Source organism: Carex rostrata, chromosome 13 (genome assembly GCF_964058835.1).
Source record: "Carex rostrata chromosome 13, lpCarRost1.2, whole genome shotgun sequence".
In the NCBI taxonomy this organism is placed as follows: Eukaryota; Viridiplantae; Streptophyta; class Magnoliopsida; order Poales; family Cyperaceae; genus Carex; species Carex rostrata.
Genome location: NC_135930.1, coordinates 4,770,859 through 4,794,849, shown reverse-complemented (window position 1 = coordinate 4,794,849; position 23,991 = coordinate 4,770,859). Strand labels below are relative to the sequence as shown.

Below are 23,991 nucleotides of genomic sequence, written 5' to 3'. Positions count from 1 at the left end.
GACGAATCTATAAATCTAATGATACATATTATATTTTGGATACTTTTTTGACATCTTTTATGAATAGAAGTGAAAATTATTTCCAGAGTTATTAATTTAATTCATTTACTAGAACTAGATCTATAAATATATTTAAAGAGAAATTTTAAGCATTGATAAAGTGGTCTTAGTTGGATATGAGGGTAGCGCATCTTCACCCGGATCAAACCCGTTAATATATCAAGAATTCCGGACAAATCTCAACCTAATTGGATCAAGTTGGATCCATACAATAAATTATAAAAATCGCACAGACCAACAATTAATATTTCAGGTGGGTAAATATATTGACCGAGCGGTTTGTGCGTCATGCAGCGCAGGGACAAGAATGCCAATACATTGCTGCATACAACTCATGGGCTGCAGTTAGAAAATTTTACTCTGTCAATACTTAACCTATTTCAGGAAAATAAGCCGGCTCCGGGAACTATTATTTATGAACCGGCTTGAAATAGCAAGATGACACACCAGTCAGTCTCTAGGAACCTGAACCGGTTGCAGCGAATATCTAAAAGAGGATTTGACAGGAACAGTGCGGTCGAGCATTCCGGCAACGAGTTCCACAGACACTTTTTGCTTAGACCATGAATTTATGAACCGCAAAGTTACCGACATCGCTGGCCCACTAATCCACTATCCACTAGACCACTAGTCGATATCCGTGTGCTGGGTCCGGTCCTTTAAACTTTAAAGTAACCCAATTTTTTTAGTTTAGATCTGGACCGTCCCCCAGAATCAGGCCAATTCCTGTCTGATGTGATCATGTGAAAATTGTGAAATGCACGGGTGCCTGTAATATTCGTGCCAGAACAAATCAGACGATCTAAATCCAAACATAAAATTTGGTTTACTTGTCATAATTTCCAGCGACGAGTCCAAAGCCACTTTTGCTTAGACCATTGACTACGAACAGCAAGTCACCGACATCGCTGGCCCACTAATCCAGTATTCCCGAGTCGATCCCAGAGTGCTAACAAGTAGCTTTTTTGAAGTTTCGACCCGTCGTCGCGTTTGCGTGGTCCGTAATTGCTCCGCGTTAGCAACCACCAGTGGACTGCTTTTTCCATGCTAAGAGAGGGAGGAGAAGAGCGAGCGCGCGAGAGAGAAACGACGAAGCAAAGAGAGATACGATGAGAGTGGCAGTGTACTCATCGTATCCAGTTGTGGAGGCCAGGAAGCGGAAGCCTAAACCCAACAAAGTATTTCTCTTTTCAAATTATTTCCAACTCAAAGCAATTTTGTCACATATGCAATTAATTGCGAATATAAACAAAAAGAAGGTGAAGAATTGAAACTTTGATATCTAATAGACTGTGTGTGTGTGTGTGTATTGCTTTAGGATACTGAAAACACGGTTAGAAGAATCACTTCAAATGTTAGACAGAACTTACAGTTCGTCAAATTAAGGGTAAATTTCTTTGTTAGTACTGTGATTTCTATGTATTGTCTCCACCATTTTGCAATTTGATGATTTTGTTTATTTGGGACTTACCAATAGAACCTATATATCTTGGTAAATTGGTACTGGTACAATACCATGGTCCGTCTCAGAGCATTTTTTTTAATGCCAATGTCAATTATCAATTGTTGAAACCTTATGGCCTGGTGCTTCAGGCTAAGGTCAATTTATAACATATGCTGCCTGGTTACTTGAGGGCCTCCGGCTAAGGTTAACTTATACCAGAAATTCTCTTATTAGTCTCAATGTTAGTTAAAAATTCATCCTTTTGTTGGCATTTATTTGTGTGTGTTTTTTAAAAAAGTTGTCATCTGAATTTAATTATTATGATATAGATAATCATTGATTTTTCTTTTTGCATGTTCAAATAAATGATAATTTGACGGACTCATAGGTATTTATTCTATGTTGGTAAATTGGTACTGGTACAATACCATAATCTGTCTCAGAACATCTTTTTAATGCCAATGTGAATTATCAATTGCTGAAACCTTATGGCCCGGGGCTTCAGGCTGTGGTCAACTTATACCAGAATCTCTCTTATTATTCTTAATGTTACTTAAACATTTATATTTTGTTGGCATTTATTTTTATGCTTTTCTTAAAGAAGTTATCTGAGATTATTGTCATATAGATAATGATTGATTTTTTTTTCATTTTCAAATAAATGATAATTTGACAGACTCATAGGTATTTATTTTGATGTTGGTAAATTGGTACTGATACAATACAATAATCTGTCTCAGAGCGTCTTTTTAATGCCAATGTGAATTATCAATTGCTGAAACCTTATGGCCTGGGGCTTCAGGCTGTGGTCAACATATATTTAACTATGCTGCCTGTTTACTTGAGGATACTTGAATTTGATTTTGTCTGCTTTTCTGTTGATTGTAGGAGGAGAGAAATAGGAAGGCAAATCAACCTAAAATTATTTCTGGTTTTCGTAGAAAAAAGGGTGTGAAAGAACAAGAAGAAGAAGATATGAACTATGATGAGTCAGACTCTTTTTTCATTTTGTCTCTTAGTACTCTAAATTCTTACTTAAATATTCATAATTTTGTTGGCATTTATTTTTTTGTTTTTATTGAAAAAAGTTGTTTTCTGAATTTAATGTTTATCATAGATAAAGATTTATTTGTTTTTCATGTGGAAATAAATGATTATTTGACAAACTCATTGGTATTTATTTTGATACTCTGACAACCAAGTCATCACAACTTTTACTTATTCATTACCAACAATGTTATTTGTTGGGTTTATTTGCAAAATACTGTAAAGTTCTTGAGTATATTTCTTGACGAGAAAAATTGACATTTAAGAAAGTTATGAAATGGTTGAGACTTGTAACAGAATAATATTTCAAATTTTGATTAGCACAACAGAGAAGTCTGGAGAGCTTGTAGTACTAATCGATGCATACAATCTATGCGGTAAATGGGAAAAACTTAGGCCTGACTTTAAGTCGGGTAGACTTAGCATTGCTCGAGACAAGCTAATCAGTTCTCTCATCATGTACAGTGAACTTCGAGGTTTTTTCTATTTGCTTGAACTATATAGTTGCACTTATGCAGTAGTTAGTACAATATGCTGTTCAGAGAATTGTTTATTTATAGAAAATATTATAAAAGAGTAGTGGGAAAGAGAGAGTAACTTGAAATTTAGATGTATAGATTGACTGGAAAAATTTCTCCGGGTCCACGCACTGGTAAGTGGGTCCTACTTCCTATCCTTTTATGTAATGTCATTGTACAACATGTTTATACAATTGTCCAAGGCCACAGAGGATCCAAGGCAACAGGAAAATAAAATTAAAAAAAAAAACCTTTTGGAGCAGGAGAAATTTTTCCAGTTCATCTATGCATCTAAATTCCAAGGTACTCTTTCTTTTTTTTTCTCTATTATTTTATAATATTTTCTATAAATTAAAAAATCTCTTCTGTTCATGTGCTAAACAAGGTTTTATAAAGCATTGGGCTTTAACAAAGGCGAACAATGTCACTGGGTTTTGAATTGCTGTAGTACCGGCTGGTGTATTAATTCCTTTTATGTTGGGTTCCATTTCCTAAGCAATAGATGACGGAAAAATATAATTTAAATGGACAAATAGAATAAGTTGCAGTTTTGCTCTAGCTTAGTAATCAACTCTAATTTCTTGTTTTTTACTGTGTGGTACAGAGGTAAAGGTGGTGGCCGTGTTTGATTCTGGCAAATCAGGCATGCGTGCCACCAAAAAAAATATTTCGCGGTATTCGAACTTAACAAATATTCAATTTTCTTTTCAAAGTTTTGAATGGAAAATAGATTGGTTCTAATTTTGAAGGTAGTGGCTGTGTTCTTTTTGATTGATTTCAGTGTGGATATAGTTTATGTGGGAAGAATGGAGGCTGACGATTGGATATTAAGAGAGGTATTTGTTGTCTCTTTTAATCATTTGAAATGCATAATTAAGATATCAAAAAAGCTATTTGTTGATTGTGGAATTATTCCTATGTTAATAGCCAAACTTATTTGGCAACCATAACAACTGAGAAAATAGTTATTAAAATAAAAATAATAATAATAAAATTATAGATTTGTTTTTCATAGTTGAGAATTTAGATAGTTTGTGTGTCAAATTTCTTGCAATCTGAGAATTATTTGCTCACTGATCAATACAAATAAACCTGAACTATTTTCTTATTGCTTGGTGGATAACCAATCAATTTTCAAAATGTACTAAATTTTATGCACAACTTTCTGAACTATATAAAACATATATGTTATTTTCCTTTTATGATTTTGATAACTGTATTGTTAGTTGTTATGGTTGTCAAATTTGTTGTCACTTTAACCTATCCCGTGTTAATAAATGTAGGTTTTAAATTTGAAGGAGGCCGGCACACCCACTGTAGTTATCACATCAGATTCTTATGTGCAAAGTGAATTATTTGAGTTGGTATTTAATACTTCTCCTGTTAATTTTTCTTCTCTTGATATTTTTTTATTTATTCAATTGAGCATGTTTGCACTTTCGACCTCAGTTTTTTTCTTATTATGCACCTATAGCATCATGGAAATAAAGAACCAAGATATAAAGCTGCTGGTATCAGATTCCACATGGCGGTTTTTTTGTTATAGTTGGTAACTTACAGTGACCATTTTTCAGGGGACATCTTTCTGGAGCTGTGAAATCTTTGTTGGCGAGGTTAGTTGTATTTTTGCATCTTAATTTTTTATGAGTTTGGTTGGCGTGCTATCGATAATATAGCGACAGGCCGTACTACTGTCTCGAAAATTTATCAGATAGACTTCAAACGAGGAATCCAAACTATTGAAACCGATATACTCACAAGTGATGCGTTTATATCAGTGTTCTAAATAGCGCGCTATAGCGTTTTTTTGTAGCCATCAAAACGCGCTATTTGAACTACGGACGCTATAGTGGTAATAGCGGTCCGCTATAGCGCATAGCATATAGCGCAAATAGCGCGCGCTATGCAACATGATTTTTTTTCCTTTTCAATTTAAATGGGATTTAAATAAAGGCTCAAACCAGGCTTTAACCGTGACTTTTTTTTTGTAATATACGTACTAAGCTTTATATTAAACTATTAATTATTAAATGAGAGATCCATATCAATAAATTAAAACAGAAAAAAAGACAATTATGCTATGATGTTTAGGTTATTTTAAAATTTAAATAGAAAAAAGATAGATTATGTCATGATGCTTAAAATATTTTGAATAGAAAAAGATCGATAGTTTATGATATCAGTATTACTATGGATATTTTGAGTCGTAATTTAAACTTTGTATTGGTTCAAGATAAATATTATAATTTCTTAATCAATTTGGTGTTATTTATTGTTCTATGAAACTTAAATAATGTTGATATTTAGTACAAATATATAATATAATTTTTATAAAAAAAACGCTATGTTACATAGCTTTCGCTATAGCTTTTTTTGTAGCATTCCCGCTATGACGCGATAAACGCTATTTAGAACCTTGGTTTATATATAAAATTGATAAATTTTCAAATTATTTTAGTATAAAGTCAAGCGGTAAAAAAATGATGAAAAATAACAACAACAACAACAATAACCAAGCCTTTAGTCCCAAACGGAAAAAAAAAATGATGAAAAATTAATGTATTAAATTGAATTAAAGATCTTCATATTTTGACCGCTTGAATTTAGAATAAATGAATTTAAAAAATGGTAAACATTGCATATAACGCATCACTAATGAAGTAGGACGGTTTCAACAGTTTGGATTTGTTGTTTGAAGCCTAACCAATTAGTTTTTGAGACAATAGCACAAGACATCTTATACTATAGATAGCACGCTAGCCAAACTCATGTTTTATTGTTTATAAGAGCAATGTTCATTATTCATTATTTTTATAAATGGTTCCACGTATCTTGTAGAGTGATTAAATAATATAAGCATTCCCTCTCAAAAACATTCAATAGCAAGTTTTTCTTTTATGCATATTATATAATGAGGAGAGTTCAAATGCCTTCATTTTTTGTGCCTCCATCATGTCTTCATTTTTAAAAACTTCAATAACTCAAATTTTAAATTATAAATATCATAATAAAACCTTTAGATGTGATCTATATTTTCTCTATATCCTCATAAAATATTATCACGTTTCAATTTTGTTTTTATGTGAATTTATAAGTTGAAAAATCAACGTCTAGAAATTATCCACATTAGTACATTTTTTTACAATCTCTTGATGACAACCAAAATAAAGTTGAAATGTCGTAATATTTTACATGTGCATACTGCATAGATAGGATGATGTAGATCATATCCAACGATTTTATTTTGACTTTTAAGTTTCAAATTTTGAATTATTAAAGGTTTAAAAAATGGAGGCATGGTGGAGGCACAAAAAATGGAGGCATTTGAACCCCCTCTTATATAATTTTGAATGTTAAGAAACAATGACATAATTTTTCTTTCTTTTTAGATACAATTTGCAGAAGAAGAGCACAGTGAAAGTATCAAAAGAGATAGGTCTTCCATTTTTTTTTCTCAATCTCAACTTGCTTTTATTAATTATTATTATAATTATTTTCCCCAACAACTTGACATCTTATAAATTAAGCCATTTTGTTTAACAGGTTGAGACTAAAGAAATCTTACAGACCAGTAAAATATGATTTGCCATTTGCTATTCCAGCACTAAAAACACTCAAGAAGAAGCTGCAAGTTGAGGATTTGAGGTAAGCACTTTTAGGTACTGACTTGTGAAGTACATACTGGTCAGGGCGATTTCAATTTATTGTTCAGTTTACATTTTGTCTTTGATGTGCTTTTATTCTATTTTATTGTTTTATAAGTTTATTCTGGGCTATAAATTAAGAGGAGGGTTCAAATGCCTCCATCTCTCTCCATCATTTTTAAAGTTCAAATAGTCGATCCGAACCGCTCAACCTAACCTCCTTACTAAAATATTTTTGGAGACCAAATTTTATATTTTTAGGAATTTTTTTACTATTTTTTTAGATAGGTACAAAAATACTATTTTTAGACGGTTCAGATTTACTGATTTTGTACCTATCTAAAAAAATAGTAAAAAAATTCTTAAAAATATAAAATTTGGACTCCAAACATATTTTAGTATGGAGGTTAGGTTGAGCGGTTCGGATCGACTGTTTGAACTTTGAAAATGATGGAGAGAGATGGAGGCATGATGGAGGCACAAAAACATGGAGGCATTTGAACCCTCATAAATTAATTTCATCTTGATTGTTTTATGTGTCTCTCTTTCTAGCAATAATGCACAAAACACTGATACAAGCACCACACCTTTGTCTGCACCAGATTCAGATGCAACAGATCTGAATTCATCAAATCAGTCAAACGGCTCATTGCGCAAGTATGTCATTCACCAAGGCATTTCATCTCAGAAAAAAAATGTAATAACAAGTCAGGTCGGAGAAGCCATAACCTTTGAATTTGTGTATAAATTGCAGGAAAAAAATTCCGATAGTGAAATTGAAGAAGCGTGGCTACGGCTCACTTTTTAACACATTGGATGATCTAAAGAGAAGGATAAATTAGAAGAGTTACATTGATCGGCCTTTTTTGTAAATGCAAGTAATTTACCTTTTTGCTTCATGGTTGTAGTACTACAGATGAGGCATGTAAAGTAGTTTAGTTCTAACCAACTCTTTCTTTGATATTCCATAGTCCTTTGTTTATATGTCATCTATGCTTGCCAAGCATGCAGAAGCATTGGAATTCGGAACCTCTTAATTGCTTAAATTTGCTAACAAAATTTTGATGTGCTGAACTTGCGAAATAATAGAATGCAACTGACAAACAAGGGCACCGCAACCAAAAGCATAAATGTGTCTATATCGGTTCTTTTGTTTTTCAATCTTTTACACTGATTGTAAGGTCAATGGTGTCTCACATCCTTAGTTTTCTAAACAGTATTCAAACTGTGCAACATAATCCCCCTATTTAAATGTGCATTGAGAACAAATTTTATATTTCTTGACATTTTTTTTATGTAGGTACAAAAAACAATATTTATCTTTTAGTTTTTTTTAGTATATTTTTAGTATTTTTTATATTTTAGAAGATTTCAAACAATTTAAAAACAATAATTTTGTCTATTTAATAAATTAGGGCTCAAATGTCCCATTATTTCATGCCTTAATCGTATTTTAACATATTTATCTTTGATTTTAAAGTCCAAACAAAAGATCTAAACCACTTAACGTGATAGTGAGGTTAAAATGTGCTTTGAGATCAAATTTTATATTTTTTGAAATTTTTTTATTAACTCTTTAAGATAAGTGATTTTGAATGGTCCACAATTTTTTTAAAACTATTAATTTTGCACCTGTCTTAAAAAATAGTAAGAAATTTTTAAAATATATAAAATTTAACCTCTAAGCACATTTTAAAGTAGATATCATGTTAAACGGTTCGAATTTTTTGTTTGGACTTTGAAATAAAGATAAAAATGTTGAAATACAATTAGACATGAAATAATGGAGCATTTGAACCCTCCTCTTAATTAGTAGTAAATATTTCAAAAAGTATTAAATTTGAACTTCAAAATTGGAGATAAAATGTGAACATAAAAAACATGAAATATTTTAAACACTACTAGTTTTCCCACCTACAGAAGTATATCATCTGCACAAATGAAACTTTAATCTAAGGGCAAAGCAAAAGGATATTACATGTATCGTTTGACAAATTTCTTTTGTAAATGCCAACAGAAGCACGAGATTTTTGGTTTCCAAATCCTCACATTAAATCTTGCATCAACCAAGTTCTAAATTTTACAGTTCAAATTACAAGGATTACAAGGACGAGTAAAAAGAAGATCCAAATGAGATATTGAATGGCGTGATTCTAATTAGAGTATGCAACATCCATTCACTGATCCTTCCCGCCACACAAAGTTCATCAAATAAAAATATCAAATCTTCAGGGTATTTTTTAAGACTAATACTCTTCGGCAGCACTAGCTGCACTGAGATCAACTGAAAGATCAAGATCCTGCAAAAAAGTATAACCCATGTATTAAAGCTCAGATTTTCATTTCATAATCCATGAAAACCAAAAAAACTCTCATTGCTTGAGCATGGAGCATGAGAAATATCAGAAATCCCCATTATTGTCTTCAACGAGGACAATAAAGATCTCTAAAAGGTTATTACTTCCAGTGTTTTGCAGGAAAATTTTATGTATGAAGTTTGTAAAAGTTTGTAGAAGTTTGCAATTTCCCTCAATAAAGAATAAAAAACAATAAAGATGAATAGAAGGAAATACCTTTCCGGTTATCGAGGTGTACATGGAGAGCACATCCATCACAGTAGACTCGAAGTGTGTTGTAGGATCATAACTCTGTATACATAAGACAAATTAATGCTGAAAATATAATGAAACAATAATATCTAAGATAAAAGAGTTAACATGTACAAACCTAAAAATTAAAGTTGGGCATTAATAATAAAAAACAAATGTGCAAGCAATACACATGGGTTGTGGTTGTTTGGCCTTCTTTTTTTCCCTTCTTTTTTTTTTTGCTTGACCAAACTTCCGTTTTACAAGTCACAAGTCAAAACAATTTGCACATTGGAAATTTTATTATTTAAAATAAAACATTAACTGCAACAGAAAAGAACCAACAAAAAAGTGCAAGACAATAATAAAGGAGGAGGTACACACAGTAGAGATGAAGCAATTGTCCAGTGTAGGCTCATTAACAGGCTCATATCTATCATATGTCTCGAAGAATAATTCATCGACTGGACCAAGAAGGTCGACACCTGGTTTCAGTTCTAGTTCTGGGTTATCAGTCTCAGCTTCACATGAGACAAATGCTATAAATTTCCCTTTTGGCGCCACATTATGTGTGTATGAGCAGCAGAAGAGATACCTGATTAGAGGTACCAAATTTTATTTTATTAGTTCTACTAGAGGCACTTTCATTAGCCCCAATTGAACCTTGAAACCATAATATTAATAAAATACATTCAACATTTAGTCAAACAATTCCAAGCCAACCCTCTATCCTCCAAATACTGAAAGCCCAATAGGAGAGGTTAAAGCATAAATTGGGTGTCTGTGAGTGTTTCTCCAAAACCCATTATACAAGATGAGCACTTAATAATTAAGCATGGAAGATATGGAATTGTTTTATTTGATCATCTCATTCTTGAAAACTTGGATTACACTAATAATTAGGGCAGAGTTCAAATGCCTCATGTTCTTCATGCCTCAATTGTGCCTCAGGCTCACATCCTTATTTCCATTCAAAGTCCAAATAGTCAATCCGAACCGCTCAATATGATCTCCATATTAAAATGTGCTTGGAAGCCAAATTTTTTTTTTTTTTTAAATTTTCTACTATTTTTTTGGATAGGTGGTATAAAATCACTGTTTTTGGATGGTCCAGAATATTCTGAAAAAACAGTGATTTTATACCTATCTAAAAAAATAGTAAAAAATTTCCAAAAATATATAAAATTTGGTCTCCAATCACATTTTAATATATCATAATGAGAGGTTCAGGTCGACTGTTCGGGCTTCAAAAACGAAAATAAGGATGTTAGGCATATTGAAGCATGAATTACACGAGGCATTTGAACCCTACTATAATAATTGAGCATTCACATTGTTTTCACTTTTCTTTTCTTTTTAACTTTTCTTTTCTTTTTAACTTTCTTAGTTGAGGAGTCTTACATGTCAGACTTACGGCCCAGTTGCTTCTGAGGCAAAATAACTTGCGCCGAGTGAGACTCATCAGTGTTGGGTATAGGGTGGCTCATTATAGCAATTGCTCTTGCCACCTTACCAACCTTTCTTACCTATAACCAAATTTATAAAGAAAATCATTTATGTAATAATTAACAACAAATTGTGCATGTTTGGTTGTAAAGTTATAAAGGATTAAATTGATTACTCCAAGTTAAAGTGCGTTAAGTTAATTATGTTTGGTAGAGTAATTGTGGAGAGAAAATTGAAAGATGAATGTTACGGTTGGACCCACAGGTGGAGTAATTGTGGATTAAGTTACTCCCCCGCTTGAGAGGTAGAGTAAATTAATCGGATTAACCAATTGTTACTCCATCTTACTACTACAAATTTACTCCTTGTATGGCAGCTTAAAGGTGGAGCAAGGGGTTTACTCCACCACTTGCTCCACAACAAACATTCACATAATGCATAATGACTACGCACAGAAACCTACTAATAAAACAAGACAGTACCTTGTTGGGTAGATAGGAAGGGTCACAGACCACCTTCTTGCATCTAGCAGTTTCGCCTTCTGAAGTCACACCACAAGCTCTTCCTTCCATGTCAAACTCGACCTAGAAATAAGGATTTTGCATTGTGCTTTAAATGAAAAAATAAAAACAAATGGAATACATTATAAGGTCGTGAAAAGTAGGTTACCTTGCACTCTGGCTTATTCAACATATATGTCCCTCCATACACAGCACTAAGTCGTGCAAAACCCTTGAGAAGAGAACATTCAGCAGATTTAATAACCAGAAAAATAATATAAAAATAGGGGGGGGCTAAAGAGTTAAAAGGAAAAATATCAACCTGAGGCAGCTCTGCTAAACCATACAATGGATAGATATATGGTGATCCTCCTTGAAACCTTGCAAGAGATTCGGCATAAAGCTATCACAGCCAAAGAAAAACACAGTTGCTTAATAAAGAATTTTTGTCTTCAATGAGTGTAACAACACATTTTATTACGTTACTACCAATCAAAAACTATCATATAAATGCAAAAGAAGGCATACAAATTGAAGAATTGCAGCATGTAAATGCAAAAGATGAGAAAAAAAGAAGCACAGATATGAAAATAAATTACCTTCATTCTTTTAACAGTGTCAAGGGCTGGTTCATGCAGATAACGGTCATCTCTATGAAGAGCCAGAGCATGGCCAATAAAGTCTATTGTGTTGTCATCCAGGCCATATTTACTGTACAGTTATAAAAACAACATATATAAACTTGATTTTAACTTTTGAATCATTCAACAGTAAATTAAAAACTCAAGAAATGTTAATGCAGGCTGTTGACCATATGTAATGAATCTCAAAATCTAACCAAATTTTCCTAAAATAATCAATTAATGAGAAGAATCAAACAATTGGAAAACCTTAGTATCAGAAGAAACAAAATATGAACTTACGAGATAAGTTCCTTGGTGGTAACCCTAGTAAGGTCAATGCCTTCATGAGTCTTTGGATCACTCTCATCATAATTTTGGACATAGATAAAAAACTTGCGAGCCCTTCGTTTTTCAAACAAGCCCATCAAAGGAGATTTGAGAGCCTCCATGTCGGTAGCTGGAACTTTATGTACCTGGTCATAATATTCATTATCAATTAGAAGTGAAAAAGGAAATATTGTATTTACATTTCAATTGAAATAGAGAGCCTAAAAAGTTACAAACATGTGCCCCAAAAAACACTACAAAACTACTGGTGGTCTTCTAAAGGTGTCGGTTACAGAATTTTTAATATAGAAGGCATGGGCACATGCAAGGCCTTTAGGTGGTTTTCTACATATTTTGTTGGCGCATTTAGGAGGTATTGCATTCTGTGGTCTTCAAAAGATGCATCTCAAGAAGAAAAAATAAAAAAAATGTATGAAAATGAAGGCAAAAAGACTTTGTACCTTCCCTTTGTTGAAGACATAGCTTCCATCTACGGCCTTGAAGCTGAGATACCTTGTGACACCAGTATGGATGAGAACACGTACCAAAGTACCATTGGCCATCATAAACTGGAATGTTAAAGAATCACATAGTCACTTATGTTATCAAATAACCAAAATTTGAAAAAAAATCCTGAAAGGTAGTTGTCCTGCTAGGCACTCGCACAAAAGTGCACACGCGTAGCACTTTAATGGAACCCATATTCAGTTAACTTCTGCTCAAGCAATGAAATTGTCAAAGAAGAAAAGAAAGGGAAAATATTGGGATCGGTAGAAACCTTAGGAATCATGTCTACATTATATTCCTTGCTGGACCCCAGATGAGCGGGTGGTTTATCTTCACCCCTGAACCTCTTCCAGAGCTGCATTAAAAAAATAATATTTGGTATTAAATGCATAACCTCTAATTCTTTTACCATATTTACAGATAAAGCTAAAAAGTTCTAAGAAGCCCTAAACAAGTAACTACCATTGTCTACCGGTAACGGCATAATTCTGCTATTCAATAAGCAGTAGAACAATCATGAAGTGCAACAGCTAATTGCTGGGATCTTTTTTGACACCACAGGAAAGGTACTTGAGTAATTAAACCAACAAATAAAATATATGAAAACACTATACCTGGGTTAAATTGAGAGAGGTTGACTCGCCTCCATAGTAATCGTTCCTATCCATATGTAGTACCTACACACAAAAACACACAGATAAAATCAGAAAGAATCTGATCCCAATAAGAAAGACCCAATCAACACAAACATACAAAATTCGGCCAATAACCACACGCCAACTTCAAATCTATTTGCCATTGTTCAAATTGCGTGTAATGCTACAAAAAGATCTACTATTCATCTTAATTACAAATAACCATAAACCAATTTCTCACTACGCTTGTCATCCAACAACATGGCTAAAATTAAGATCAGAACAGCTGAATAGTCAAAAATTGAAAATTGGAGAGGACTGGATCGAGATGGATCCAGTTACAAGAGATCAGATCAGATCAGACTAAACCCCAGAGAGAGAGAGAGAGAGAGAGAGAGAGAGACCTTGAGGCCATCGACGGAGAGGAGACCGCTAAGGATGCACTCCTTGAGACCAGTGCCTAGAACTATGACATCGTACTCTTCATCCATGGCGAATTCGTTGGGTAGGGAAGGGAAGAAAGACGCGAGTTGACGCAAGAAGAGAGAGAGAAAGGTATAGAGAAAGAGAATAGATAGTGGGAGAAGTGATGAAGATGTAAGGAAAGAATAAGATGCCGATCAGCCGATGTGATGTGAAGATATAGCTAGGGGAATTCATATCATCTGAGTTAACTCAAATTTTGAATTTTGATCGGAACCGTTGGATCTTCTTTAGCAAGAATACTAAAGGAACCCGGGCATTCCACCTTTATCTGGATTGGTCCAGATTTTGATCGGACGGTCTAGATCTGAACATAAGACATACTGTACTTCAGTGGAGCATGACATATAGCTTTAGGGATCGATCTTTTAATAATACGGTCACCGCCGGTGTGAATCCAGGTTGTGACTACGCGTACAAGGCAATCAGATGACCTGAGTTATCTCAAATTTTAATTTTAGATCAAAACCGTCCGATCGTCTCTAGCACGCATATTAAGGAATTTCGTGCATTTGGATGGTCTGTATCTAAACTCAAAATTTGAGTTACTCAGAGAATCCAAGGAGTCATTTTTTTTATTTTGCTGGGCTTTTAGTTGTACACCATCCAACGACTCATATATGCATTGGATTGATTTTGAAAAGGTCTAAATAATCAGCCATGCTCCCTATCTCCAAAAGAAAAAAAAAGATTTAAAATTGTAATTGAAAATATAGGAGGTGTTTTCGTAAAAGAATTCGTATCGTCTTACACAATTTAAAATTCAAATTCTGATCAAATGGTCTAAAAGGCCTAGATGAACAAAGATGGCCTATTAAGTGGAGAAAGTTTAGGGGAAGTATCTTTAAAGCCTAAATTTCAAAATTTGGGCCGGAAAAGCAAACAGGCCTATAAGGCTAAAACATATTTTGTGAGAAGGGTGAGATGTAACTCTGAAGTCTATCAGTAGTTCACTATTTTTTTGTTTCTTACTAGTTTAACTGTTATTTTAATTTGCAAGTAACCACTGACGTTCCTATGCAAGTTGCTGTACTCCCACAGTCCCACTCGATTGTTTTCTCTAAACACATCACAGATCTTTTGCATGTATCTAGTGTTGTGACCAGCTCTAGTACAACATGAGGAGACCAGGCGTAAAAGTCAAACCATGAACTCTGAACCAGTTCCAAGTGCAGAGCTGGAAAAGTTGCCTTGGCCGTGGACAATTAAACAGGGTGAAACCAAATTCATATCAGCTAAGGTAACTGAATATTTTCTGTTTAGATCTGAACCATTCGATCAAAATATGCACGAATATTAAAAGGAGCCCCATACATTCCATCTCAGACCGGGTTGCCAAGTATAATTTTTCATTAAATAAAAATAAAATTACATCCATCACCGCAACATCACAACATCATTCAAACAACACAACAACATCTAAAAAACACAATACAACTACTAACAACATAACAATAACATCTAACGAATCGACTTCAAGCGATCGTCAATCTCCTCTCTCACCTTCTTGCTCTCTGCTGCACCAACCGGCTAACAACACCAAGGTAGAGGCATTTAGAAAAAAAAAATTTTAAAAGAAAAAGGGAAAAGGGGGTGGTGGCAGGTGGGGGAAGTCGGCACTGGCTGCGACCTCCCCCATCTCTGACTAGGATTCCGATGTAGAGGTTTTAGAGATCGAGAATAAGGTTAGAGTGACGGTTAAAAAAAGTGGTAGTTGGAGGAAGCGGAGGAAAGAGGAGGAGGGGCTACGTCTCCTCTCTCTCATTTTCTCTTTGAGATCTAGACTTTAGTGGTGAAAAAGAAGGAAGGAAGACTGGTGGCAGCCGGAGAAGACACTAACGGAGTAGAAAGATCAGAATTGACACTGAAGAGAAAGAAGAGAGAAATGATAGCCGGAGATGTCACGGAGCAAGACTGGTGGCTGATCGACGGAGTCCATACAGGTTGAGAAATGGATGCGATTGGGCTTCACTTGTCAGTTGTTACAAAATAATAATCATAATAATAATGTGATTTCACTTGATTAATTAGTTCAAAATTGAGCCCTGATATTGTACTAGTAATTAGTCTTGGTAGCCTCTGTTGTTTCAGATTTCAACTCTTTTTTGTAATATTTCAATATTTCAATTAATGATAGTACACCACGGGTTTTCATCAAAAAAAATAAAAATAAAATAGAATTCGTGTACTCTGTAATGCAGAATGAATCCCAGTCATCCGATATTGCAGAATGAATCCCAGTCGTCCAATCTGTATTGATACAAATATAACTGAGACTGTATATTTCACCTTGAGCCGGATTGATCCAAATCCAGATTGGACGATCGAGATGCTAAACTCAAAATATGAGTTAATGCAGAGGATACGAATTACGGATCCATGCTAATTATATGTAGCATTCAATTGTGTACTCTCTCCAGTCCTTTGTAGCCACGTAGGCATGTAGCAAAACAATAATGTTACGGATCTTAAGGCCTTATGCTATTTTCTTTTCCCGAAAGGAAATAAAAAATAAATTGATCAGAACATATTTTTTACTTATTATCACCATCGTGACAAAAAATTAAATAAATCCATAATAAATTTATTAAGACATGTACAACATTTTAAATTTTGAACCTGAAGACAAATATTAAATTAATTTACAATTTAAATGCTCTAAATTCGAAATTAAAAATCAAGAAAAAATAAATAAATTTTCATTAACATAGTCGATTGAATAGCTTGCCCTTCAAGAATCGGATTTTAAAATTTCATCCTAAACTCATTTTTCAATAAAAATAAGGGTTATAAAATAAATATTTGACCTTTAATCACCGCTCTTTAAGGGCTGCAATTCCAAATCACAGCCTAATAAAGTAATAATGGTCGAAATTTCCAAAACGACTCTTATTTTTTTTTTCAATCTAAAATATAAGAAATAAGAGAAAATAATTATGAAGCAGACATATTTTTTTTCTCTCGTTGTTGTTGTTATTATTATTATTATTATTATTATTATTGTTGTTGTTGTTATTATTATTATTAGAGTGTGGCTAATTTGCTACCGGAAGCACTTCGACCGAGGTGCTTCCGGGGCTATATTAGCATATGTGATGTTCAAACAACAAATCCAAACCGTTAGATGTTTAATCTATATTAAAATCTACTTGGAGACCAAATTTTATATTTTTTGGAATTTTTTTACTATTTATTAAGATGGTTTGAAAGTCGCTGTTTTTTATTGTGCAGAATTTTAATAAAAACAGCGATTTTCAAACCATCTTAATAAATAGTAAAAAAATTCGAAAAAATGTAAAATTTGGTCTCCAAGTAGATTTTAATATAAATTAAACATCTAACGGTTTGGATTTGTTGTTTGTGAAAGTTTTGATGCTTAGATAGCAAGGAATAAAACAAAAATTTTATTCGACTCAAAACAAACGATCTAGTTATTGTAAGTGCAAGAAACAATCTTAATTAGCCTAATCAAGAATGGAATAACATAATACCTTGGATTTGATCTCCAAATCAAATCAAGAAGAGTTGTCTTGCTTAGCAACTTCTTATTCCCTTCCTCCTTCAATGGTGGTTGTGCTTTAGCCCCTCAAATGACGAGCCTCCTTAGGTATCCACCGAGAGATTAAAGAAATACTTGTATCTCTAAGGCTAGTAAGAGATTAACAAGTAGAACCTTAATCCTAGTTTAAGCTTCTTCTTAATTTCTGAAAACTTATTAGAGGATTTCTAGATCTCAACACATGAGAAAAATTGGAAGAAAGGAGAAAAGAGCAAATTTCGGCCAAGATATATTTTCCAGAATTTCTGACCTTTCAGTACTAAAATCCTTATATCTTTTTCTAGGTAACTCCAAACGACTTGAAATGTTCACCATTGGATTCTAGACTCCAAGGGCTACAGATTACATAGGTCATGCGTCCAGAATGATTAGTATTTGCCCTTTCAAATTTCAGTTCAAAGTTACCTAAAAATCTGTCCAGAAATCTCTTTGCTCTTTAATGAAATTGATTAGATTTTATGACATATTTAAATATTCCTTAAATCATGTCATTACTAATCAATTCTCCCCAGCATATATTTGGGCTTTGGGCTTAAACATATTAATCATATTAATATTTAATTAAGTCCATAATCCCATACATTAAAAGAGGCCAACATATAAATTAATATTCCATGTTAATTTATATGCATCTCTCATGTGTCAAAAGCTATTTAAAATATGTCACACATACTTTAAATATTACTAGGATTATTTTATAACATCTCCATGTCATAAAATTGTTCATATATTAATAACATATAATTTGTACAAATTAATTATAACTTCTTATAATTAACATAGCACATATTATATACATATCACATATGCTTTATTAATATATTTTCTTTTAATCTTTCATATGGTGTGACCCTATGGGATCCCATCATTATGGCAATAGAATTAAACATTTTAATTCTATAAATCAATGATACAACTAACCATGGTATATTGATTACCCAAATGACGTGGATGAAAAAGAACAATGCAAAATCACGATCCCTGTAACATTAAAAATGTTGTTGTGTCAATTCCTTACCACATGATATCCAAATAATCGTAAGGTAGGAATGTGTCATCCTTACCAATTATTCTTTCTTGATTTCCTGAAGTTTAATTATGATATGATTATCATATAATCATATTGCATGCACATAATATAAACTTTATCAAGGGGCCCAGAGATATCATCACTTATATTAACATATAAGGGACAATGGTTTCTTGATACGTATCGTTCTTCCGCATAAGTTATATGCACTGCAGTAACTGCCTTTATAACTCCTGGTTAAAGAGAGCGTTGGACAGTACCAACAATACACATCCCTTATGTAAGAAAAATAAATATTTCAACCAAAGAATTCTAGACACAATGAAATATCAATAACACAGAACACAATCCATATGATATTTCATTCTTGGGTCTGTCCAGTGCCATACATCTCCATGTATGCACATGTGTGATTAGATCGATAACTCCTTATCGTATAACCTATAGAACATGGCCATCATCTAATCACCACACTTATCTTATATGGTCAACCAGTGTACCTTTGCTGATTGCCAAGATAAGGAACATTTAAGAGTAAACAAATTTATTCATTGTGAAGTTCTACAATTTAAGTCATCAACTCAAATGATCCACTAATATGAATACTCAAGGTACAAAATGATAGAATCATTCACTAATAAACTAAACATATCATAGATATGATCTGGGTCTAGGACACCAACACTAACAATTTGAACATCACATATGCTAATATAGCCCCGGAAGCATCTCGGTCGAAGTGCTTCCGGTAGCAAATTAGCCACACTCTTATTATTATTATTTAATTATGATTGTATTACTTGAGTACTTGACAACAGACAAAACATATGTTCAAGATGTTAATTGATAAAGCGATCAACTTTGTACGTAAAATTAAGTACGGAGTCCAATTTTCAAACTATATAATTAATCATATAATTTTTTTTAAGAAGAATAGTAATTAATTTTACAATATCATATCATTTTACTCTATATAATATAGAAAATCATATTTAAATAAATTTTTTTTAAAATGAGAATCAATTATAATCTCCATTCTTTTTTCTCCGCCCTGCATAAAATCATTATTGTATTTTTTAATAGAATCCAGATTTGATCATACGACACACTGGTAGTTCAAAGGAGTCTCTTACTTTTATTTTGTTTAATTATATGGTACGGACAATTTTGATTTACATAAATTATGTATTATTTATAAAATTTGGTTGAGAAAATTAATTATCAAAAATATTTTCCCCGCTCTCTTGACCTACTATTATTTTACTTCTGTTTATCAAAGAAAATGTAAATAATGAATAAATATGAGAAATTTTATTTACTGGTCCAATGACTATCTTCATTTTTGTTATCTTTTAGTATTTTTTTTTGTTTCTAACTTTATTTTTATATTTTCTTTTTTTATACAACTTATCTTATTTACCTTTTGTTCTATTTTCTGCTTTTTATGGGTCAACAATGATGTACAAATATGATAAATTTTATTTAAATAGATAAATTTCATATATATATTTTGTTAATAGTATTTTTAACTTAAAGTTCATGTGAGCTAATTATCTAATAATTATTTGTTTTGTATATGTATTTTTATGGGTCAACAATGATGTACAAATATGAGAAAATTTATAAATTTCATATATATAGTTTGTTAATAGTATTTTTATCTTAAAGTTCATGTGAGCTAATTATCTAATAATTATTTGTTTATGCTAATAATTATTTTGTATATGATTATTCATTTCGTATCTCTTTTAAGGTAGATTTGATTTAAAATTTTCACATATGTTTATTGTTCGTATTCGTATTTGTATCCACCTAATGAGCGGTAGATAAGAATTTAGTATTAGCATTATCCGCTCTAAATTTATTCCATTTTCACCCCTAGCTCTAGTACCGTCTAATTCATTTTAAAATTAGTGTGCACAAATATTAAAGTGGAGCGAAGTAATCTTACAGTGGAGCGAAGTGATCTTAAAGCGGATCCGACAGTTCTGAAATCCATCAAACCCAAAATATGTCCATCGAACCTACTATGCAGTCAATCCTAATATATCTTCCTATTAAAGCATATGTTTTTTGTGACACGCTGATCAGGATCTTCTGCATTAACTTAATTTTTTTTTTTTAGTTTATTACATTTCGACTGCCTGATCAAGATCAGAGCTAATCCGGTCCACGCCTATGACACACAGAGCCCTTTAACATTAGTGCGAATCTCAATAAGACGGTCTAAATCTATTAACACACGTTCCGTTAATACAAAGGATACGAATTACAAATCACGGATGAAGGGATACAACAAAATAAACTAAATTCTAAAAGCAGAACCTCACCCCATAGTGACAAGATACCCCAAATTATACCCGAATTATATCCGTTTAATTCTTTTTTGGGGTAATGCCGAACCGAACTTTGACCAAATTAAACCCGAATAATTCCCGAATTTTACGAACTTTTCCCGAATTTTACGAATTATTCACGAATTTTTCCAAGAACAATTATTTTATTTTATTTTTTATTTTTTTTGCTCCCTTTTAGGACTGAGATTTCTGATTCGGATAATTCCGAATCATTCCCGAATTATACCCAAATTATATCCGAATTACGAATTTTCTATGTTACCCTGACACTCCTAGGAAGCTGTCGTACCCGTGTCCGACACGTATCCGACACCGACACGCCCCTGACACGCGTACGATACGTATCAGATGAGCTGGTGTGTCCCTACCCTCTTGACACGGTCTCCGACACCTGGTTGACCCCTGCCAATACGGCTTGAAAATTCGGATACGGAGGGATACGCCTCAAGAGCATTTGATTTGCGCTATGAACCGCGCATGGACCGAGTCCATTTCAATTTTTGCTTGACTGCAGCGAAAATAGCAAAATCAGTGGCTATAGCGGGATTCGAACCCAGGTTATGAAGCAACCTAAGCTGAGCCTTTACCACTGGAATAGAACAACTTTGTTGTTATTATGTATTATCTTATTATATATATAACTTATATTGAATACTTATTCATAATTTTATTATATTTATTTTATATAATACAAGTGATGAATTAATAATATAATTAAAATAATATATAATAGCCGTGTCGTATCCTCTATTTTTGAGAATTGTCGTGTCACCGTACCCGTGTCGTGTCCGACACGATACCCGTACCCGTATCCATGCAACATAGCGAATTTTTGATCTCGCGGAACCGAACCCGAATAATTCATTTGTCACTATGCCTCACCCCAAAGCCAAAATCACAAACTTTTTTTTTTTTTTACATTGAGCGGTCAGTACCCTTATCTTTTAATTTTGACAACATAAAAGAAAAAGAAAAGGTACAGACTTTTTTTTTTAGATGAAGGTACAGACTACAGAGGGTACTCCTTTCAGGTCAATCTATCAGGAGTCAGGACTTTTGCTCAGACAACTTTTTTCATGTGACTGCTGCATGCACCAGATAGGATATACAGATTCTTCTCTTTTTAACCCATATCAAGCTTCTGCTTCTCTTTATCAATTTACCTTAAAAATCCCCTCAAATTAATATTTTTTATTTTGAGAGACCTGAAAATATTAATAATTCAGGAATTGAAGCTGCACCACAAGTTCACAACAATAATAACCTTACAGATGCTTTACCTAATGACCATCTCGGAAACTCAAATTAAATTAATTGCTTTATTATATATGAGGAGGGATCAAGTTACAACAACTTTTGAGTTACAACAAGTTATCACAATTATGTTCTACATTTTCAAAGTCTAAATCGGTGATCCAAACCATTCAACATGATCTCCACAATAAAATGTGCTTCCATATCAAATTTTATATTTTTTGGAATTTTTTTACTATTTATTAAGATGGATACAAAATTCAATAGTCTGAATTTGACTAATTTTTGTATCCATCTTAATAAATAGTAAAAAAAATTCAAAAAATATAAAATTTGGTCTCCAAACACATTTTATTGTGGAAATCCCATCTAACGGTTTGGATCGACGATTTGCACTTTGAAAATGTAGAAAATGATTGTGATAACTCGTTGTAACTCAAAAATTGTTCTAACTTGATCCCTCCTCATTATATATTCTTAAATATAATTTTTGTCATGTCAAAATCTTTTGACATAATATGAATCACTAACATTTATTTTACGAGACAAAAATAAAATATTTGATATTGAATGTAACACTGCAAAATACCATTTTTGTAGATAAATTTACTCATGTAAATCTAAATGTTATTTACGAGAAACAAATCATATAAATATAATTTAACTGAAATGGAGTACGTATAATATGAATTTTAAAATTTTAAAATGTTGAAAATAAGGAATATATATATGCTACAAATGTATATAAAATGATTATTGAGTAATTGAGAAATTAGCAATTTATATGACATGATACATCATAATTAAAAACCTGATAATATTTTATACCTTTATTTTAATTACTTTTGAAGAATGATGTAGAAAGTGCAAATTTAAGATGAGATCTATAAGATACACACGTGGGACCCGCTCATATTTCCATTCTCATCTCATTTTATTTATTTCATTTCCAAATATGTTTCTCTCTCTTTACGTGGCAAAATCTCCATGTTACAGCGTCGTTAATTAAGAAGTAGCTACAAAGCTACTTGCTCTCTAGTCTTTACCGTGTCCAACCTAAATGTCTCTCTCTAAGCTAATTGTTTCTTGAGCCAACTTTATTTTGTTCTCTTATCTATTTGTTTGATGCAACCTGAAGAGAAGATACACCAATTTCTCTTCCTTTAAATCAGCGCATATATATATAGCGCACTGTTTGGTATATTTCTCTCTCTGTAAGCAAATTACTTTCAAGATGAGTGCAAAGACATTATGTCTTAACATGTATATATATTATTTTGAACTTACTTTGTTATAAGTACGAAATTAGTTCAATGTTCAATTATAGTTTGACTGTTGTGGTGTTAACAAAATATAAGTTTAAAAAAGATTAATGAAACTGATTTATAAAATAATAACTGCCATAATGAATATGCATAGATATAGATTTACATGAGTAATTAAAATATTTGGTACTGGGGAGTAAAGTTTCAAGGGGGATTAAGGGAAGTTATCTTATTTGATTTGAATTATTAGAGTTTTGATCGAAACATTAACTCTTTTATATATGGAATGTTTTATTTTGTAAATTCTTAGAGATACATAACTCAAATTTTAGATTAACTAATTTTATATGAATTGGAAGAAGAGATGGTACAAATGGATATCAGCCCTTATATACATTTTTAAATTTATTATTAAAAAGAAGAAAGTATGTGTTAGACGATGCTGTATGATTTGTTTCTAAATTTAAATAACTGAAAGGTTAATTGTGAAATATATATGTAGTATGTTCCAATATATATATCTTGTACTATGAGTACAATTTTAAGTTCTTAATTTCAAATTGAAAAATCATTTTAGACAGAGATGTGAATTCGACCATACAAATCGAACTGGCTTATCGGATGCACTTACAGAATGGTAGCTTGGCATCGAATCATGTCATACCCTACAATATCAGGTGCGAGGTTATTAGATTAGTATGAGA

At 32.5% G+C, this 23,991-nt stretch overlaps 2 protein-coding genes and 1 long non-coding RNA gene across 4 annotated transcripts; 1 reads left to right on the top strand and 2 right to left on the bottom strand.

The window, feature by feature from the left end:
- The first annotated feature begins 1,038 nt into the window (after positions 1–1,038).
- On the top strand, positions 1,039–7,772 carry LOC144564349 (yacP-like NYN domain protein). Of its 2 annotated transcripts, XM_078313952.1 has the most exons (12): positions 1,039–1,238; positions 1,379–1,447; positions 2,393–2,493; positions 2,873–3,027; positions 3,674–3,743; positions 3,851–3,905; positions 4,353–4,433; positions 4,644–4,682; positions 6,459–6,505; positions 6,613–6,714; positions 7,266–7,370; positions 7,468–7,772. In XM_078313952.1, the coding sequence occupies exons 1-12, from the start codon at positions 1,170–1,172 to the stop codon at positions 7,553–7,555; spliced, it is 981 nt and encodes a 326-aa protein (XP_078170078.1). In that variant the 5' UTR covers positions 1,039–1,169; the 3' UTR covers positions 7,556–7,772. The 2 variants fall into 2 exon arrangements, with proteins under 2 accessions (XP_078170078.1, XP_078170079.1); XM_078313953.1 differs by lacking the exon at positions 1,379–1,447 and having other exon boundaries at positions 1,040–1,238.
- Positions 1,368–2,446, bottom strand: LOC144564350 (uncharacterized). The gene is made up of 2 exons (XR_013514603.1): positions 2,319–2,446; positions 1,368–2,020 (listed from the first exon to the last, which is right to left on the bottom strand). It is a non-coding gene; the product is annotated as an uncharacterized LOC144564350 (long non-coding RNA).
- An 873-nt stretch (positions 7,773–8,645) lies between the features above and the next one.
- On the bottom strand, positions 8,646–13,962 carry GDI1 (guanosine nucleotide diphosphate dissociation inhibitor 1). The gene is made up of 13 exons (XM_078313867.1): positions 13,744–13,962; positions 13,319–13,381; positions 12,976–13,059; positions 12,659–12,766; positions 12,171–12,343; positions 11,847–11,958; positions 11,570–11,650; positions 11,417–11,479; positions 11,230–11,331; positions 10,703–10,827; positions 9,686–9,896; positions 9,287–9,361; positions 8,646–9,013 (listed from the first exon to the last, which is right to left on the bottom strand). The coding sequence occupies exons 1-13, from the start codon at positions 13,828–13,830 to the stop codon at positions 8,960–8,962; spliced, it is 1,338 nt and encodes a 445-aa protein (XP_078169993.1). The 5' UTR covers positions 13,831–13,962; the 3' UTR covers positions 8,646–8,959.
- Positions 13,963–23,991: the final 10,029 nt, after the last annotated feature.